Here is an 18,182-nt window from a genome sequence, read left to right as displayed (position 1 = left end):
CAATTATTTTGGGACTAGTCAATACTCTTTCTCAACCCCCCATTTTTTCGGTACCACTAGTAAATCCCCTCTTCCAACTCTCTAATGATTTCGGGACTAGTCGATCGTCTTTTCCAACTCTCCAATTTGGTCGGGACTAGTCTATCCCCTTTTAAATCTTCTCAATTTTTTGTGGGGAATACTAGTCAATCCCTTTTTAATGCTCTCTCATTTTTTCGGCACTAGTCAATCCACTTTAAAATCTCCCCAATCTTTCGGGCGGACTAGTGAATCACTCTTTCCAATTCCCAAATTTTTTCGGGACTAGTCAATTCCCTTTTCCAACTCTCCAATTTGGTCGGGACTAGTCTATCTCCTTTTACAGCTGCCCAATTTTTCGATACGGCAAACCAACCCTCTTTTCTAAGTAGCCAAGTTTATCGGGACTAGTCAATTCCCTTTGAAATCTCCCCAATTTTTTCGGGCGGACTAGTGAATCCCTATTTCCAATTCCCAAATTTTTTCGGGACTAGTTAATTCCCTTTTATGGCTCTTCATCTTTTCTGGACGCCTAGTCCATCCCTTCTTTCAGCTTCCCAATTATTTTGGGACTAGTCAATAAATTTTTTCAACTCCCCATTTTTTCGTTACCACTAGTCAATCCCCTTTTCCAACTCTCCAATGATTTCGGGACTAGATAATCCCCTTTTCCAACTCTCCAATTTGGTCGAGACTAGTCTATCCCCTCTTACAGCTCCCCAATGTTTCGGTACGGCAAGCCAACCTTTTTTTCCAAGTAGCCAATTTTATCGGGACTAGTCAAATCCCTCTGAAATCTCTCCAATTTTTTCGGGACCACTAGTCAATCCCTTTTAAAGCTCTCTTATTTTTTCGGGACTAGTCAATGCACTTTAAAATCTCCCCAATTTTTCGGGCGGACTAGTGAATCCCTATTTCCAACTCCCAAATTTTTTCAGGATTAGTCAATTACCTTTTATGGCTCCCCATCTTTTCTGGACGCCTAGTCTATCCCCTCTTTCAGCTCCCCAATTATTTTGGGACTAGTTAATACTCTTTTTCACCTCCTTGCTTTTTCGGTACCACTAGTCAATCGCCTCTTCCAACTCTCTAAAGATTTCGGGACTAATCAATCCCCTTTTTCTGCTCCCTAATTTTTTCAGGACGACTAGACACAGCGTTTTTATTTACAAATTAAAATAAATTTGCCGGAGACCGTTTTTTCGTGAGTTTGCGTGAAAGAGAACTTCAAATATTCAGCACAATTTTTGTAGTACATGACTAATTATATGTTAAATATGAGGTTCAATATTAGGCGAAGGATTTTCAACCTTACGCGATATGAATCAAAATGATCGCAACAAAGCGAAACGTAAGTATATGAAGAAACAGGTGTTATGATCATGCATATACGCAAACCGGTTTTATGGTTTAAAGATGCTAACATCTAAGACGTAATTGGTGGCGTCATCTTTGGAATAAATAAAACCGGAATAATATTTTACTTTTCGAATCTATCATTTGATGATTAAAAAATATAGATCGGGGCTTAAATTTACATCTAATGAATAACTGACCCTAGAATTACTCGCATTTACCTGGAAGTTTCGACAGGGGAGAGGAAAACTGTAGAAAACCATATCCCGAGTTCAGCCGGTTTTTCGATAGTCGAGTTTGACAAAAAAATCGATTTAAAAATTCGATTTAAGGTAATAAAACGCCCCCTCAATCCAACTATTTCGTTAAAATGAGCGCTAAGTTTTAAATGAGAAAATCTCGGTTCTCGAAAGAATGAAAAAAAGATGTACTTTTTAATCAAATTTTAAGAAATTATGTGCACCTAATTACTTTTTTAATTTTAACCGGTTTGGTACCCGGAAAAATCTCCCAAAAATGAAAAGTTGCAGTTCAAAGTATTCTATAGCTATTTTTTAATTGTTTGAAACACTTTTCTGCCTTGAAATAGTAAAAAATTATTCTTTTTTAGGATAAATGATAAAGTTGATTAATTTGATGAATAATGTTGATTGTTTTAAACATTTTGTAACCATTTAATTATTTAAACAATAGTTATTTCTTTAAATAATGTTTTTCTTCTATAAATCTTAAAAATTTAATATTTTACGAAAATATTGATGCAGTTCATGAATGTTAAGAGAAGGGATTTTTGGTAGAAAACAGTTTTTCAATGACTTGAAACAATTAATAATTGTTAACTTGCGCCTTTTGATGCAAAATCCTGTTATACAAAACAATAATCCAACGACCAAATTTGGACCACAACGAATAAACGAAAACCAAAAAGACCCTATTGTAATCTGAAAAAAACCCAAAAAAAGCCCAAAAAAACAACAAAAAAATAAAATAAAATTTTCGGAAAAAGAGCACCTGTTCGTGGGTGCTGTCAATTTCTACCACTTAAAATTTTCTTGCCTTGATAAGGGGTACGAGTACCGAAACGTTGGTAATGCAAATTTATTTATTTGTGTTTTTTTTGTTGGTTTTTTGGGTTTTTTTTTCAGATTACAATAGGGTTTTTTTGGTTTTCGTTTATTCGTTGTGGTCCAAATTTGGTCTAATTTCAGAACTTATAATCCAAATGATTAAAAAATAATAATTTTTTTAAATAAAATATTTCTCCGACTTTCCATAAAAAGGTACAGGATGAAAAAATGGTTTAAACAAATGAAAATTGTTTTTAAAATGTCTAAATATCCTAAATTCAGGAAGATTACATCTAACATTCCTTATTTTTGTCATTTGCTTAAAAAAAAGAACTTGTTAACGAATACCAAATATATTCAGTAAAAAGAGAAGGATAGAGAAAAAGGAAAAGAAAACGAAAACGAAAACGAAAACGAAAACGAAAACGAAAACGAAAACGAAAACGAAAACGAAAACGAAAACGAAAACGAAAACGAAAACGAAAACGAAAACGAAAACGAAAACGAAAACGAAAACGAAAACGAAAACGAAAACGAAAACGAAAACGAAAACGAAAACGAAAACGAAAACGAAAACGAAAACGAAAACGAAAACGAAAACGAAAACGAAAACGAAAACGAAAACGAAAACGAAAATGAAAATGAAAATGAAAATAAAAATGAAAAACGGAAACGAAAATGAAAATGAAAACGAAAACGGAAACGGAAACGAAAATGAAAACGAAAAATAAAAAAAGAAAAACGAAAACTAAAGATAAAGAGAAAGAAAACGAAAAAGAAAAGGAACAAGGAAATGAAAACGAAAAGAAAACGAAAAAGGAAAGACTCTTGTAACTTAATAAAAATGTTGAAAACAAAAATATTCCCTTTTTTAGTCAGAACAAAATTAAGAACCAAAAATAAAAATCCCTCTCTTCCAAGTCAAGAAAAAATCTTTGTCAATTAAAAAAAGCTGATAACTTTAAATTTTCAAAAAACACGTGAAAGATGCAATTTTCAACTAAAAAAATGAAATGCTGTGAAAATAGAAGCTTTCAAAGTACTGTTTTTTATCATAGAGCAATCAATAAAGTTATATATTCTAAGTTAGTAAATGATTTCTTTTATTAAAAAATAAAATAAAATTTAAATTTAAATTAATTTAAAAAACAATGCAGCAAAAATGAATAATTATTTTAAAATATTTTTGTGTTCAAACACAGTTATTTTTTAATCACATAATATTATTATGCGATAAGTGATACTGCACTGTTATAAATTATTTTAACTTTTTATTGATAAATGTGATTATAATTATTAACAAAATACTAATCACTGCTAATATCCCTACTATTTTTTTGTAATAATAAAAGTTTATTTTTTAATTATTACTTTTAATAATTGTCAGGGTATATTGTAACGAAATGTTAATACTGCTTGATGGGTAATTGATCTTTCTGACATGCAAAAAAGAAGGTCATAGGTCATTAAACTCTTTAAAGTTATCATTTTGTAATGAAGTCCATAAATTGGGCAATCGGTATTTTCAGAGATGTTTTGACAATACTTTGCGTAATAATTCGGTTCTTCCTTAGTACAAAAATTTACATAAATACACACATAATTTAATACATATTTTATTATTCATTATTTAATTTTTTATTTAAAAATTTAAAAACTTTTGGTTAAGGCTGACACATAGATCATGCCCGAACAATTTTTATAAAAATTGTTTAAAAACTTTCATTATAAAAACATGTGGCTTCAACTGATGTTTTATATTAACAATAATTACAGTTATTGAATAAACGCAAAAGTTTATAGAAATGTTCATTACATAGTTCTTGTTACTAATGTGTCACCAAAAAAAATTTGTATCCAAAAATATAATTTTTCACAATTTTTAAAATGATTTTTTCTTACAATAATTATGGTTAAAAATAAATTAAATTTATAAGAATGTTATAGTTCTTAGTAGTTAATAATACTCTAGGATTAAAAATACTTTTTTGTATTGAAAAATGTATAATTCGATAATTTTAATTGCAAACAAAAATTTTGTGCTCGACAAATGCAAGTTTTGATGATTTGTTTTCGCATTTTTTATAGAAATTAAAAAATATTTAGTTTTTCAAAGTTTTTTCAGTAAATAATAACATAAGAACATGTGTTTTTCTCACAAACAAAAACATTTGTTAGAATACGATTTTTTAATTAAACAAAACTTATACTCGTATTTAACAAATTTTGTTTGATTTAAAAAAATTTGATTCGGTTTAAACAAGATTTCTTTACATTAAATTCTTTGACAAACATAATAATATTATTTCGTTGATAAAGAGGAAAACAAATGTTTATTCCTGTTAAAGAGAGTTTTTTTTTAATTCAAATAAAAATTTCTTCGAATCAAATAAACTGCATTAAAAAATATTCAAATTTATTAAACAAAAAATGTCTTCTCTACTATAAAATACGGGTTATTAACAAAATAATGAAATTTGTAACATGATAGTAAAATATTCAACCTAAAAGGATAAATTTAAAAAAAAGTGCGATAGTTTATTTTTAACCAAAAAAGATGAAATTTATGTAAAAAAAGTACTTTAAAACAAAAAAGACAAATTTTCAACAAATAAAGATTTTTCACTCAAGAAAGAAATAAAAGTTGATCTAAATTGTTGAACTTTCGAGCCAAAAGACGATTTTTTTCTACAGGAATTAAATTTTCCAACAAAAAATATAACTTTTCAGTAAAAAATTAATTTTTCACGAAACTAATGCAGTTTCACCCAATGAAATTTCAGGCCAAGAAATTAATTTTCCTTTTACAAAAAAAAATAAATAAATAAATAAAAATATCTCGACAAAAAGAGATCAATCTTAAAAAAAATGAAAAAGTTGAATTTTCAGCTAAAAAATTAATTTTAAGCCAAAATAAGGATTTTCACTAACCGATTAAATTTCAAATCAAAGACATAAACCTTCAATAAAAAATCTGCAATTTTTAACAATGTACTTTAAATTTTGTCACAGTCCTTGAATTTCTTATCAAAAAAGATTAATTTTCAACAAAATAGTTAAAATTTCAACAAAAAAGATGAGTTTTCAACTAAAAATATAAATCTGCAAAAAATAGTTGAATATTCAGGTAAAGAAAAAGAATTTTAAAAAAAGTTGCATTTTCGTTAAAAAAGCAATTTCTACTAGAATAGGTGAATTTTTAAATCAAAAATATAAATTTATAAAAAAAAAACAGTGGAATTTTCAGCCAAAAAAGATTTCAGTTGACTTTTCAAGATCAAAATATGAATTTGTTAAACAAAAAATAAGATTCTATGAAAAAAATTGAATTTTTAATTGGAAAAGATGAATTTTTTCTGCCCAAAAAGATGCATTTTTAACAAAATATTTGAATTCCCTACCAGATAGTCCTATTTGTATACAAAAAAGATTAGTTAAACTTTCATTCAGAAAAGATTTCAGTTCATTTTTCAACACAAAAATATAAGTTTTAAACAAAAAGTATATTTTTAAGAAGTAGTTTAATTTTCAAAAAAAGAACCAATAAGGCTTTCAAGAAAAGAGTATGAGTTTTTAACAAAATAGTGTAATTTTCGAGCAAAAAGTTGCATTTTTATTCAAGAAAGATGAAATTTCTTTTAAATCAGATGAATTTTGAAGACATTTTTTTTAATAGTTGAATTTTCATTCAAAAAAGATTCCAGTTCACTTTCCAACGCTAAAAAAAGAATTTTAAATAAAAAGCTGCATTTTTGTAAAAAAATAAATAAAATTTGACTCAATTGGCTTAATGCTATAATAATAATGATAATAATAATAATAAAGATAATAACTTTTCGTAAAACTTTAACCTTTTGTTTAAAATTAATATTTTTGGAGGATAATTCAACTCCTTTTTTTTCGAAAATGTGTCTTTTCATGTTTTTTTATAATAAAAAGACACATTTCCAAAAAGGAGTTGAATTATCCTCCAAAAATATTAATTTTAAACAAAAGGTTAAGGTTTTACGAAAAGAGTCGAATTTTTAACCCAAAAGACAAATTTTTAACAAAATAGTTAAATCTGCAACCAAAATGATGTCTTTTAAAGAAAATTGTTAGATTTTCAAAGAAATAATAAAATTTATAACTAAAAAGATAATATTCAAGCGAAATATTTACAAAGTGTATCAATTCCCTCCTTTCTTCCTTTAACTCTTACGTAATTTAGGTACAGTCTCTTGATTACAAATTTTTTGTTTTCTATTCTATTATTTTAATAAAGAAAATTATTGTTTCCATTTTTTGCTAATTTAATGAATTTGATATAAAATCTTGCTCAAAAACATATTAAAATTAAAAAAGCAATTATTTTTTGGAAAAAGTACACAAGCTACAATAACATTTGATTTAACAAAATTCTTCGCCTAAATTATATTTTGAATTGTGCCGAAAAATAAAATTTGTAAATTTACGTTGCAATGTGTTCAAAATCATTTTAAAAAGTTTACGGTTTGGACAATATTGAGTGCGAAACACGAGATACATAATGAGAATGTGTTCGTTAAAGCCGAAAGAGTTTTAATAAAAGAGAATTCACAATCACCAATTACAGTAGTCGATGCTTTGACCTTGAATTTTAAAAGGTCTATGTAGAGCAATGAGATCGTACTCGCTCAGCGCGCAGGGATTAAAAAGCAAAATGATTGTGTCTTAACAAAAAAAGGATTAGAAATGATTATTAATTTTTAGTTTTTCACAACAATTTATAAAAAAAATTAAAAATCGCTTCTTAGTCGTTTTTTGGAAATTTCAAGTTATTAGCTTTTTTTTTTTAAATTAAAAGAACTGCATTTTTTATCTTGAAAATTTTCTTTGGGTTGGAGAATGGTGACTTTTTGCTTGAAAAAGAAAATATTTCTGTTTGCAATATTTTCTCAAAATTAAGGGATGATGTCTTTATTTTTAAAAACTTTTTTCCACAAAAGGATGGAACAAGATAAATTTTAATTGCTTTGCTTTCATATTTTTAGAATTGATATTGAAAGGGAATTTTTGTTTTATTGAACTTTAAAAAGTATGTATCCCAATTTGAAAAATAGTTTTCTTCTTCTTCTTGTCTTACAAAATGTGTATGATAACATAATATTCCTCAAATACCAATTAAAAATTTTCGAATCCTGAAAGTTTTGAGATTCAATTAGTAAGTTTTTTTGAAACTAATTTTCTCTTGCCTGTACAATTTTTTGTCGGATCCCCTTAAAAACGCGCCATTGCATATGCGCGAAACAGGCGTAATGTGGACACTTCCAGCTGAGTGGTCATCGCCCATGCGCACTAAGCCCCCGGACCAAAATAAAAATTTACGCCCGCTACATGAAACTTTACGCCCGCTATGCATGCTCTGCACCACGCAAGTGAGACTTTCGACAGATGTGGTAATATCATATGATGTAAATTGAAGTGTTTTTCTTTGAACTCTTTCATCAAAAAATATTTACGGAAGGGAAAAGGGTTAAAGGAGAAAATAGTCAAGGGAAAAGGGGGAAGAAAAAAGAAAAGGGGTAGAAAAAAGGAAATGGGAAATAAAGAAAAAGGGTGAAGGAAACGGGGAAAGGTTGAAAATGGAAAGTTTAAAAGGGGAAGCGGGAAAAGAGAAAAATAAAAGGGGAAAGGGGAAAATAGAAAAAGAACAACAGTTGAGTTAACGGGGAACTGCAGAAAGTGGAAAGATGAAAGGGTGAAAAGGGAAAAGGCGAAGGGGAATAGCGTAAAGGAAAAGGGAAAGGGAAAATGAGAAAGGGTGAAAAGGGAAAGGTGAACATGAGAAGAGGAAAAGAAAAAGGTAAAGGGGGAAATGGGAGAAAGAGAAAAAAGGGTGAAGAGAACGGGGAAAGAATAAGAAGGGAAAAGTTAACAGACAAAGGAAAAGGGGAAAGCGAAACAGTAAAAGAGAATGAGAAAAGAGAAGGAGAAAATGAGAAACCGGAAAGGGTGAAAAGGGAAAGGGAAAAGGAGAAATGAAAAGACGTTAATGGGAAAAGGGAAGAGAAAAATAAAAGGTTGGATAGGTTAAAAGGGGAAACAGGAAAAGAGAAAAATAATAGGGCAAAGGGGAAAATAAGAAAAGAACAAGGGTTGGGGTAACGGGGAAATACAGAAAGTGGAAAGATGAAAGGGTGAAAAGGAAAAAGGCGAAGGGGAATAGCGTAAAGGAAAAGGGAAAGGTGAAAATGGGAAGAGGATAAGAAAGAGGTAAAGGGGGAAATGGGAGAAAGAGAAAAAGTTTGAAGAGAACGGGGAAAGAATAAGAAGTGAAAAGTTAAAAGAGGAAGGGGAAAGCGAAACAGTAAAAGAGAATGAGAAAAGGGAAGGAGAAAATGAGAAACCGGAAAGGGTGAAAAGGGAAAGTGAAAAGGAGAAATGAAAAGACGTTAATGGGAAAAGGGAAGAGAAAAATAAAAGGAGAAAGGGGAGAATAGGAAAAATAAAAGATGAAAGGGAACGGGGAAATGGAGAAAGGGGTAAAGGAAAAATTGGAAAGGTTGAAAAGGGAAAGGGGAAACGGTAAGGGGAAATGGGGAACCTGTAATGTTACCATAAATTACCAAAAAATTTCATAAATGTCCTGAAATTTACTAAAATATTTAAAATTGAATTTATTTGAATTTTTGAATCGAATTTTTAAATCTTCTTAATTTATGTTTTTAAATTAAAAATCACGCTTTTGGTTTTTTTTATTTTTTTCGTTAATTGATAAAAAACGAAGAAAATAGAAAATTGCGAAGTATTAATTTTTTTATTGAAGAGCAAACAATAAAATTCTATTCTAAAATAGTTGATGATTTCTTTGATTCATAAAATTTAGATATAAAAAAAATCTTCAAACTATTCAATAACTGATTTTTAAGTTTAATCCGTACTATATTAGAAACCAAAAATCCCTCTTTTCCAACTCAAAAAAATGTTCAAAATAAAAATGTCGCAATTTTAATTTAAAAAAGTTAACGGCTTTAAATTTCAAAAAAGGATAGGAAAGCGATTTTTAATTTAAAAAAAAAGAATGAATCGCTGTAAAAAACTAAAAATTTATAATTATTTTTCTTTTAAGACACAGTTATTTTACTTTTTCTCCTTTATTTGAAATCTAGTAGGGTTGAAATTATGACTGTATTTCGAAAGATATCTGAAATCATCCATTTGTTATAAAAAATATCATATGCGTCAAGGGAGAGAGGGACTTTTTCGACGGGTGTATGTTTTCAGTTTTTCTCCTTAGTACATAATGAACAATTAACAGTCCACTCTCTGAATAGTGCCGGACATGGGTTGGTAGGGGATTGTAGGTCGTGGAACTTAGCTTCCCCCACTCTTGGCACATGAAAGCGTTATCAAATTAGCATGCGCTCTCTCTGAATAGTGCCGATCGTCAGTTTTATTTCGTTTTCTCCGCAAGTATGAAGTGTATATGTTTGGATGTCTTTTTTCGATTTGGAGTCGTCAAAAACGAGTCGGTTTTATACAAGCATTAATTTGATAAGTACTTAATAAATTATTATTCGTATTATACATATAGCATTAATCCGGTAGATATTCTATTTCCGTTCATATATTTGAGTGGCACTATTCAGCGAGATTGGATTGAAATGCTAGTGCTCGAAGCGATAGTATAATTATGGGGGATGAGTATGAGCAAAAATGATGAGAAACGGCACTATTCAGAACGGTATTATTAAGAGAGCGGACTGTATTATAAAATTAAATTAAATTCAAAATATGTTTTTAAGATGATGAACTTCGGTGGAACACCCCCCCAAATTTAACAACTGGTGCTGCTGCAAAAGAAAGTCGAAATAACGACGCTATTCAACCCAGATTTCTTCCTATTTCTGCCAGTTTTTCTGTAGCAGCTGGTGGAAGTAATGCCCATTCGTTAAGTCTTAGTGGAAGTACAAGCAAAAATGATCAGCTAGTAGGATATGCAGGATCTTCAGCTGAAGCCAATGCCAACTATCTTCATAATCAGCATAAAAATAAACAATATGGAAGACCATATTGGACTAATATTAGTCCAAACTATGGACATGGCGGTTTTGGTAAGATAATTTTCTAAACTTGTTTCCTCTGTATAAAATGAAAAGCATTTCAACGTCACTACTTCGGATAAAAGCGTATTGAACGAATGAACAGGTCCATTTTAAGTTACACTAGACACCACTGATATTTTAAAAATTCCCTGAAATTCTTCAAAATTTGTGACGTTTTATTAAATCCTTCTGGAAGTGTATCTAGCAGTTTGATTTGGAATGGATCTGGTCTAATTATTAATACCCAGCAAACATGGTTATAGAACAAATCTGTAACTTTTCTAGAACACAAAAGAACGTGTTCTATAACAGATTAGTAGCAGGTTACGAACATGCGAGTAACTGTGTCATCTCTCATACGCTAGAACAATTCTGTAACAATTCTAGAACGTTGTGACATATGATGTATAACATTTCTAGAACTATTCTAGAACTTGGTTATCAGTGTTATGTAACAGTTCTGTAATAGACCTAGAGCGCTCTGATAATCGACCTCTAACATTTCTAGAACTCAATTACGAATGTGATATAACAAATGTTTTACAGATTTAGAACTCTGTGATAATCGCTCTGTAACATTTCTAGAACAATTCTAGAACATTGGTAAGCTGCTTTGTAAAAAATCTAGGAAAATTCTATAACATTTCTATACAAATTCTATCATAGTTCTGGAATTGTTATGTATCAAATATGGAACAATGTTATGTAGCTCTCACAGCAATAAGATATCTTGGGATATTCGATTTGACCCAATTTATGTTCAGGGTTCCAGTTCCAGAACAAACCTGAAAAAAATATTATAGAACGTCTGTGATCAGTTTGTTCTAGAACAATTCCATAAGAACTGTTACAGAACTATACTGTTAGATAGTTCGAGAACAGTTCTGCGACAATGTTGTCACAGGGTTCTAGAACACTGTCACCTTTTTGTTCCAGAACAGTTCGGTCACTATCTTATAACAACTGTTATAGAACACAGTTCCTGTTTTGATCTGGAACAGTTACAGAATATGTTTGGTGGGTATTAATTTTCCATCATGTAATTTGCAAATAATTACAGAATCACATACAAAACTTGTATTGAAAATACATAAGTGTGGACTGAAAATATATTAGAAAACATTTTTCTAGCTTCATCAAATCCATATCGACCAACCCTGGAAATTGATCAACGACCACAGGGCTGGTCACCACCCAATCGGAGAAGACCCAGTCAACTGGATATCAGCATCGGCGATAGGTGGAATAAACGAGTACCAGAAGTTCGTATAATCGATAATTGGCAATACGAGTATGGCAATACACAAATTGGAGGAATCTGGAATCCTTACAGTTGTTACAGAAGACCCTACAGATTTCTAAACTCCAGAGAGGAATACGAGTGGAACAGCAGATGTTTTTTAGATGAGCCCCCTTATTGGTATAATCAGCATTATCAAAAACCTTCTCTTAAAATTTCCGCATCTTCTTCCAACTCTGGCGGTTTCTTGACTGAATAAATTATTTTAAATGAAATTAAAATGGTCACTTTATTATAAAGTGAAACTTCGATAATTCGAAGTGCTCCGGGATCGGAAAAAATTTCGAATTATCAAACATAAGCGTATAAACACGCATAATTCGTGTATACATTTATTATACGTCCATGGAACGTATTCTGGATTTCTTTTAAACTACATTCAATGCAAGAAGTGTGAAAATGTTTTTCTAGTTAATATTATAATGTCTAACAAATCATAATTAAACGTGAAATTGTGGAAAGGCTGAGAGGAATCATGGAATGGGAGAATGTGGTAATAAGCAATTTTGTTGAGGTCTGTTATGTAGAAGTTTGAAATTAAAAATTAGTTATCCAACGTAAAAATAATTTGGTGGCCCGAAAAAGGGCCGTTTTGTATTTTGAAAATAGCATATTATTTAATAAAGTCATTAATTTTTTTCTGTTGGATGTAATTCTTTGTCTCGCAGAAGTTTTCAACCATGTCTAAAGCAGCGAAGATTGTATTCGTTACATCACTTTGTTCAGAAAGAAACTTGCGAGCAATTGATAAACCAACTTCAGGATCTCTTAATTTTTTTGGTGCTGCCTCATCTTGATCCTCGGCATCATTCTAGTTATCTGATTTTGGAGGTTCTTGTGCCTTTATAATATCTAATATCTCACTATCTGTAAGTGCATTAGCAATAATAAGATTAGTGTCCACATCAATGAAATCTTCGAAAGTTACTTCTGTGAAGCCCAATATTCGTCGTAGATCACTCCACTCTTCAAAAGTATCATCTGATGAATTTTCGTCTTGTTCTTGTCTTGCAAGATTTTCCACATTAGCTTTCACAAAGCCAGCCTTTTAAAAAGAATTCATAATTGTATCACTAATGACATCAGACAAAGCATTGTTCAAGTCGAAAATAGCATCCAATAAAATCAAATCAGGCAACCCCATTTTCTCATTCGAAGCCTTGAACAATCTTTTTATAATTCTCCGCAAGTGATTCACTTAATGGTTCTTAATGATTCCTTGATCCATTTGTTGCCATTGTGCAGTTAAATGTGGTGGTAAGTAAACCACCTTTATGGATTCCAAAGTTTTAAATTAAGACTTTCGGATTAGCCGGACAATTATCCTAAAGTAGGAGAACTTTCTGGTTTCCTCTTTGAAACTTGTGATCAATTTTATAAAGCCAGTCTTCATATACTGAAATGCTCATCCTAGCTTTTTATTACTCTCGTAAAGCACCGGTAAAGACTTGACTCCCTTGAAACATCGCGGAATCTTAAGATTTGCCTATTACCAGTAACTCTAATTTTTTTTCACCAGAAGCAGAAACAGAAGCACTTTTGCCACTTGATATCCTATACATGATTCCATTCCTATTCTAAAACTTTTCTAACCACCCAGAGCTATCTTTAAAGTCTGGGTATCCTAAGTGAGTTGCAAAGAATTAAGCTTTTTCTTGCACTATAGGACCAGATAAGGAAATATTCTGATTCCGAGTATATTTCATCCATGCCACCATCGATGTTTCTAACAATGGAAAATGAAATATCTTTAGCCATTTACGATCCGGTTGGAACCAATAAGTTTCAGCAGCAGCAAAAATCTTCTCCTTGTTCTTGATGATGGAAGACAGAGAGTAGGCGGGAATCCCGAAATCAGCAGCAATTTTCTTCTTCCTTTTAACTTCTTTCTCGACACATCGAATGAGTTTTACTTTCTCATTCAATGATAATTTTGGATACTTAATCTTCTCCATACTTTCGAAATTTTTAAGGTTTAAGTTTAATATTCAGGATTGAGTTCTTCGTTCGCTTTTGTGGGAAGCAGTAGGTTCTGCTTAAAAATCATTCTCTCTGTCACGTCATGATCACCATCTTCTGAGAACTCTTATCGGATTATGGTTAAGTTTGTATCGACATGGTGATCAACTCGCAACTTTGAGAATACTCAAGGCGGGTGTATTTGAGGTGAAAATCATATTCTTATTCTGCGTTGCTACACGGGCGTGACTGCACAACCACAGTAAACTAAAACAACAGCGTAGATGTTTGACGCTCATCGTATGGGTGGGGTAAATGGAGTGTGGCGCGCAACCCGCGAAAGCTCCCCATTTCTACACCATGGGAGATACCAGTGCTCCGGGTACCTCCAAAATAAATTAAGAACATAGTGAAAACTCGAATAAAGTCCAACACAAAAGATCAAGGAAAACTAAAAAAACTACCGCATAAAAAAATCAATAAATCAACGTCCAAGGAAAATCAAGATAAAATGGATATGCAAGAAGAAGACGAATCCATAAATACTGAAATGCAGTTTTCTGTTAACGCCTTCACGATATACAGCTCCTCCAAGGTAGACTCTGACAAAATACATAACTATCTACAAAAGGAAAAAGTGTCATTCCATACATACTTGGACCCAAAGCAAAGGAATAGCAAGTTCATCATCAAGGGACTACCTAGAATGGAAATTCAAGAGATCGTACATGAACTCAACGAGAAAGGTCTGCAACCACTCAAAGTCACCCAGCTCACTATAGGAAAAGACAAAAACCAACATTTCCGCCCAGTGCTAGTGATCTGTGAAAGAAGTATAAACATCAAGAAAGCGAAGGAGATTAAATCTATTGTCTTTGTAAGAATCCGTTGCGAATATTACAGAAATCCCAGAAAAGTAACCCAATGTTACAACTGCCAAGGATTTGGTCATGGCACTGCTAGCTGCCATAACCCTATAAAGTGTGTTGAGTGATCCGGAAACCATATGGCTAAGGACTGCCAGAAGCCTACTTGGAAAAGTAAAATGAATTGAGGAAGTAAGACTCCAGCAAAAAGCCAAAAATTTTCCAAAGAACATGACCAACCCAACCCATCCTGTATCGATTAACGACATCAACTAACCAAACCTGCAACACATCAAGAACATAGTCACAGGAAATTCAACTCAAGGAATACAAAAGACCACATGAACATGGGATGCTGTGCTCAAGATAAACGAAGCGGCAGGACATTCAACTGAAACTCCAAAAGAAGATGCTAGTAAAGGAAAATGATTAAGCAAATTAAAGAATTTCGAGACAAATTTATGTACGCAACTTCAATACAAGGAGAACGCAGTCTAGTTAATTCCTTCTTCTTTGAGAATGACGACATTTGCGAATAGTAGAATTAGAAATGAATTAATTAATGCACTATAATGCTAAGGGCCTTTCTCAAAAATATCAAGAGGTAACGGAATTTCTCGTGAACTTTAAAATAGACATCCTACTAATTAATGAAACTGAGATCAAAGCTCGAAAAAAATTCTACGCGTCCAGTTATAAAACAAAACATCTCAAAAAAAAGACTTGTATTAAGTATTTCTGACTGCCAGCTCAGTGATTGCCATTGGGGACTACAATGCCAAGCACGTGAGCTAGTACTGTAGTAGAAATAATTAAAGTGGAATAACAATCTATGACTTTACAAACGACAATCTATTCTTGATTATTGCTCCAGATACTCTCACGCGCTACCCACACGCATGAACAGCAAGCCCAAGTATAGTAGATTTTGCTATAGTCAAAAATTTCACGGTGCGGACGAATGTTGAAGTACTTAACGAACTAGACTCTGATCATTCACCCATACTATTTCAAATAAATACGAGCAATGACGCCTATTGTTATCCAGACAAGTTTTTTGTCTACAAAAAAATTGACTGGAATCTTTTTAGAGACCATCTTAACCAAAATTTAACCGTCAACAACAAACTTGAAACCAACAAAGACATATTGAAACTGTCAGTTTTACTTACGCCTGCCACGAGGCAATCCGAATACACGGGGAAAGTTCGACACGCGTGAAGCCTTACGGTAGGCGAGGCACTACGAGAATAGCTGCGCGAAATCACACTAGGAAGCGTCACAGAAACTCTCCCACTGTATACCTCACCGGTAACTGCTATAAGAAGGCAAGCGTGAGCATGGTTGGCACCACTCGAGTGGACTACGGCAATCCGTCGTCCACGCATACGGAATTATTCCTCAGAGCTGTTGCTCTCGAAGAATAGAGGTCCGCAGTTTTGATTCGTCTAGGTACGCTATTCCCGGCTCTAGATTATTTTTCTATCCTCTTGTTGCTTGGGTACGCCTTCAAAGGCTCCTTGCCACTTATATTGTTATTTATATTGTTTTTCTCGAGGACGCTACACAGGCTCCGAGACATTGTATTTCATTTTTATTGATTGTTTGGGTACGTTGATAAGGCTCCATAATATTGTATTTCATTTATATTGATTATTATTTACTCGGGTACGCTGCTCAGGCTCCGAGACAATGCAAATTGTTTTTTATTATTGTTATTATTTGCTCAGGTTCGCTGTTCAGGCTCTGAGGCATTGTGATATTGATTTATTTACTCGGGTAGGCTGTTCAGGCTCCGAGAGACTGTATTTTTATTTTCTTGATCTTATTTTGCTCGGGTATGCCATCCAGGCTCCGAGACTACGAATCCGATTATATTTACTCGCGTACGCTGCTCAGGCTCCGACCAACTTCCTTTATTGTAGAATACTTTTAAAATTGTATAGAGAAATCCAAAGAACCGCTTATGAACAATTTTTTTATTATTAAATTAGAATTACAAGACTGAATTATTGCCATGGTAAACCGAGAAGAATATTGCCAGTAATAATTGTCAATTTCGTAAGACTGAATAATATTGTAAGATGCTTAAGAAAATAGGTTAAGATAACGCCGGTGTAAGCAAGAAGCCAATCAACCGACATTATAAATAAAGACTATAATAAAAGAATTTATTTGTTCAAATATGCGTTATGTTCAATTATTTTCCTCCTTCTGCGTTCTACACTATTATTACCAAAATTAAGGGCTAGATAAAAATTTAAGAAATATAGAAATAAACGAACTCTTTCAATAGAAGACAATGTTAACTACCTCACTAAACTTATTAATACTCCATGGATAGCAATACCCAAATCGGCTAGACAATTTAAAAATACGCCCCTCCCACCTGAAATTAAAGAACTCATTAATGAACGTAACAAAATACGTAAACTATTCCAAACCACTCGCAACAAAATCTACAAGAAAGTCAAGAATAGCTTATCCAATATAGTTAGAAAAGAACTAATGAAATTTAGCAATAAAAATTGGAATACCAGACTTGAAAACTTAACAATCAAAGACAACACTCTATGGAAGGTAGCTTGCTTTTATTCCATGCCTCCCCTCTCCATAATACCACAACTACATAGATCAAATGGTCTAGTCTTGAAAGATACGGATAAAGCTAATCTTATAGCTGAACACTACGTGAAAGTTAATGATCTCACCGAGAATATGAGCAATTGTAAAACCGAAAAGCAAAGAAACGAAGACTGCAGAAAAGTTGAAAATGCAGAGGTCGAATTTTTCTCTATACCGCTTGCATCTCCAAGAGAAATTAAAAAAACAATAAAATCCACAGCACCTGAAAAGTCCCCTGGACCGGACGGTATCCATAACATAGTTCTAAAAAACCTATCTCGTGAAGCTATAATCCAGCTTGCCCATGTATTCAATGCATGTCTCAAACTCTCTTACTTTCCTCAAATATGGAAGGAGGCAAACCTCCTTTCTATACCCAAACCAGGAAAAGAGAAGCTCCTCCCTGTGAGCTACAGGCCTATTAGCCTACTTCCAGTTTTAGGAAAGATATTTTTAAAAATAATCCTTAACATAATTAAAGATCACGAAAGACAAAATAAGACTTTAATCGATGAGCAATTTGGCTTCCGCGAGGGCCGAAGCACGGTACAACAAATGCTTAAACTCACCTATTGCATTATAACTGAACTAAACAAAAAAAGATCTACAGCTCTAGTCCTACTGGGCATAGAGAAAGCGTTCGATACCGTCTGGCACAAGGGTTTCATATCCAAGCTAAAGACGATGGGAATGTCGCAGTACACTACCCAAAAAGTACAACATTATCTTAAGAATAGAACTTTCAGTGTAGTTATAAACAAGTCATTCTCCCAATCTCAAAAAATATATGCTGGAGTTCCGCAAGGCTCGATCCCGGCCCCAGTATTGTTTATACAGTCTGTCAAGTTAAAGCGTGGGTGGCTTTACTCGCAGTCGGTAAGGTGTATCGACATGATTTTGGTGTCAAAATATTAAGAAGAGCTCC

The 18,182-nt window shown here is 32.4% G+C and overlaps 1 protein-coding gene across 1 annotated transcript in view; it reads left to right on the top strand.

The window, feature by feature from the left end:
• The window catches only part of LOC117178761, a 16,417-nt gene extending 4,011 nt beyond the window's left edge, over positions 1-12,406 (top strand). Inside the window, exons 2-3 of the mRNA XM_033370203.1 lie at positions 10,208-10,516; positions 11,639-12,406. Of these exons, the coding sequence (XP_033226094.1) occupies positions 10,208-10,516; positions 11,639-12,006 (677 nt within the window). The 3' untranslated portion in view covers positions 12,007-12,406. The remainder of the gene's footprint in view (positions 1-10,207; positions 10,517-11,638) is intronic.
• Positions 12,407-18,182: the final 5,776 nt, after the last annotated feature.

This window comes from Belonocnema kinseyi, chromosome 8 (assembly GCF_010883055.1).
Source record: "Belonocnema kinseyi isolate 2016_QV_RU_SX_M_011 chromosome 8, B_treatae_v1, whole genome shotgun sequence".
Lineage (NCBI taxonomy): Eukaryota > Metazoa > Arthropoda > Insecta > Hymenoptera > Cynipidae > Belonocnema > Belonocnema kinseyi.
Note: the sequence above shows the minus strand (reverse complement) of the source record. Positions and strands in the feature narration are given on the sequence as shown.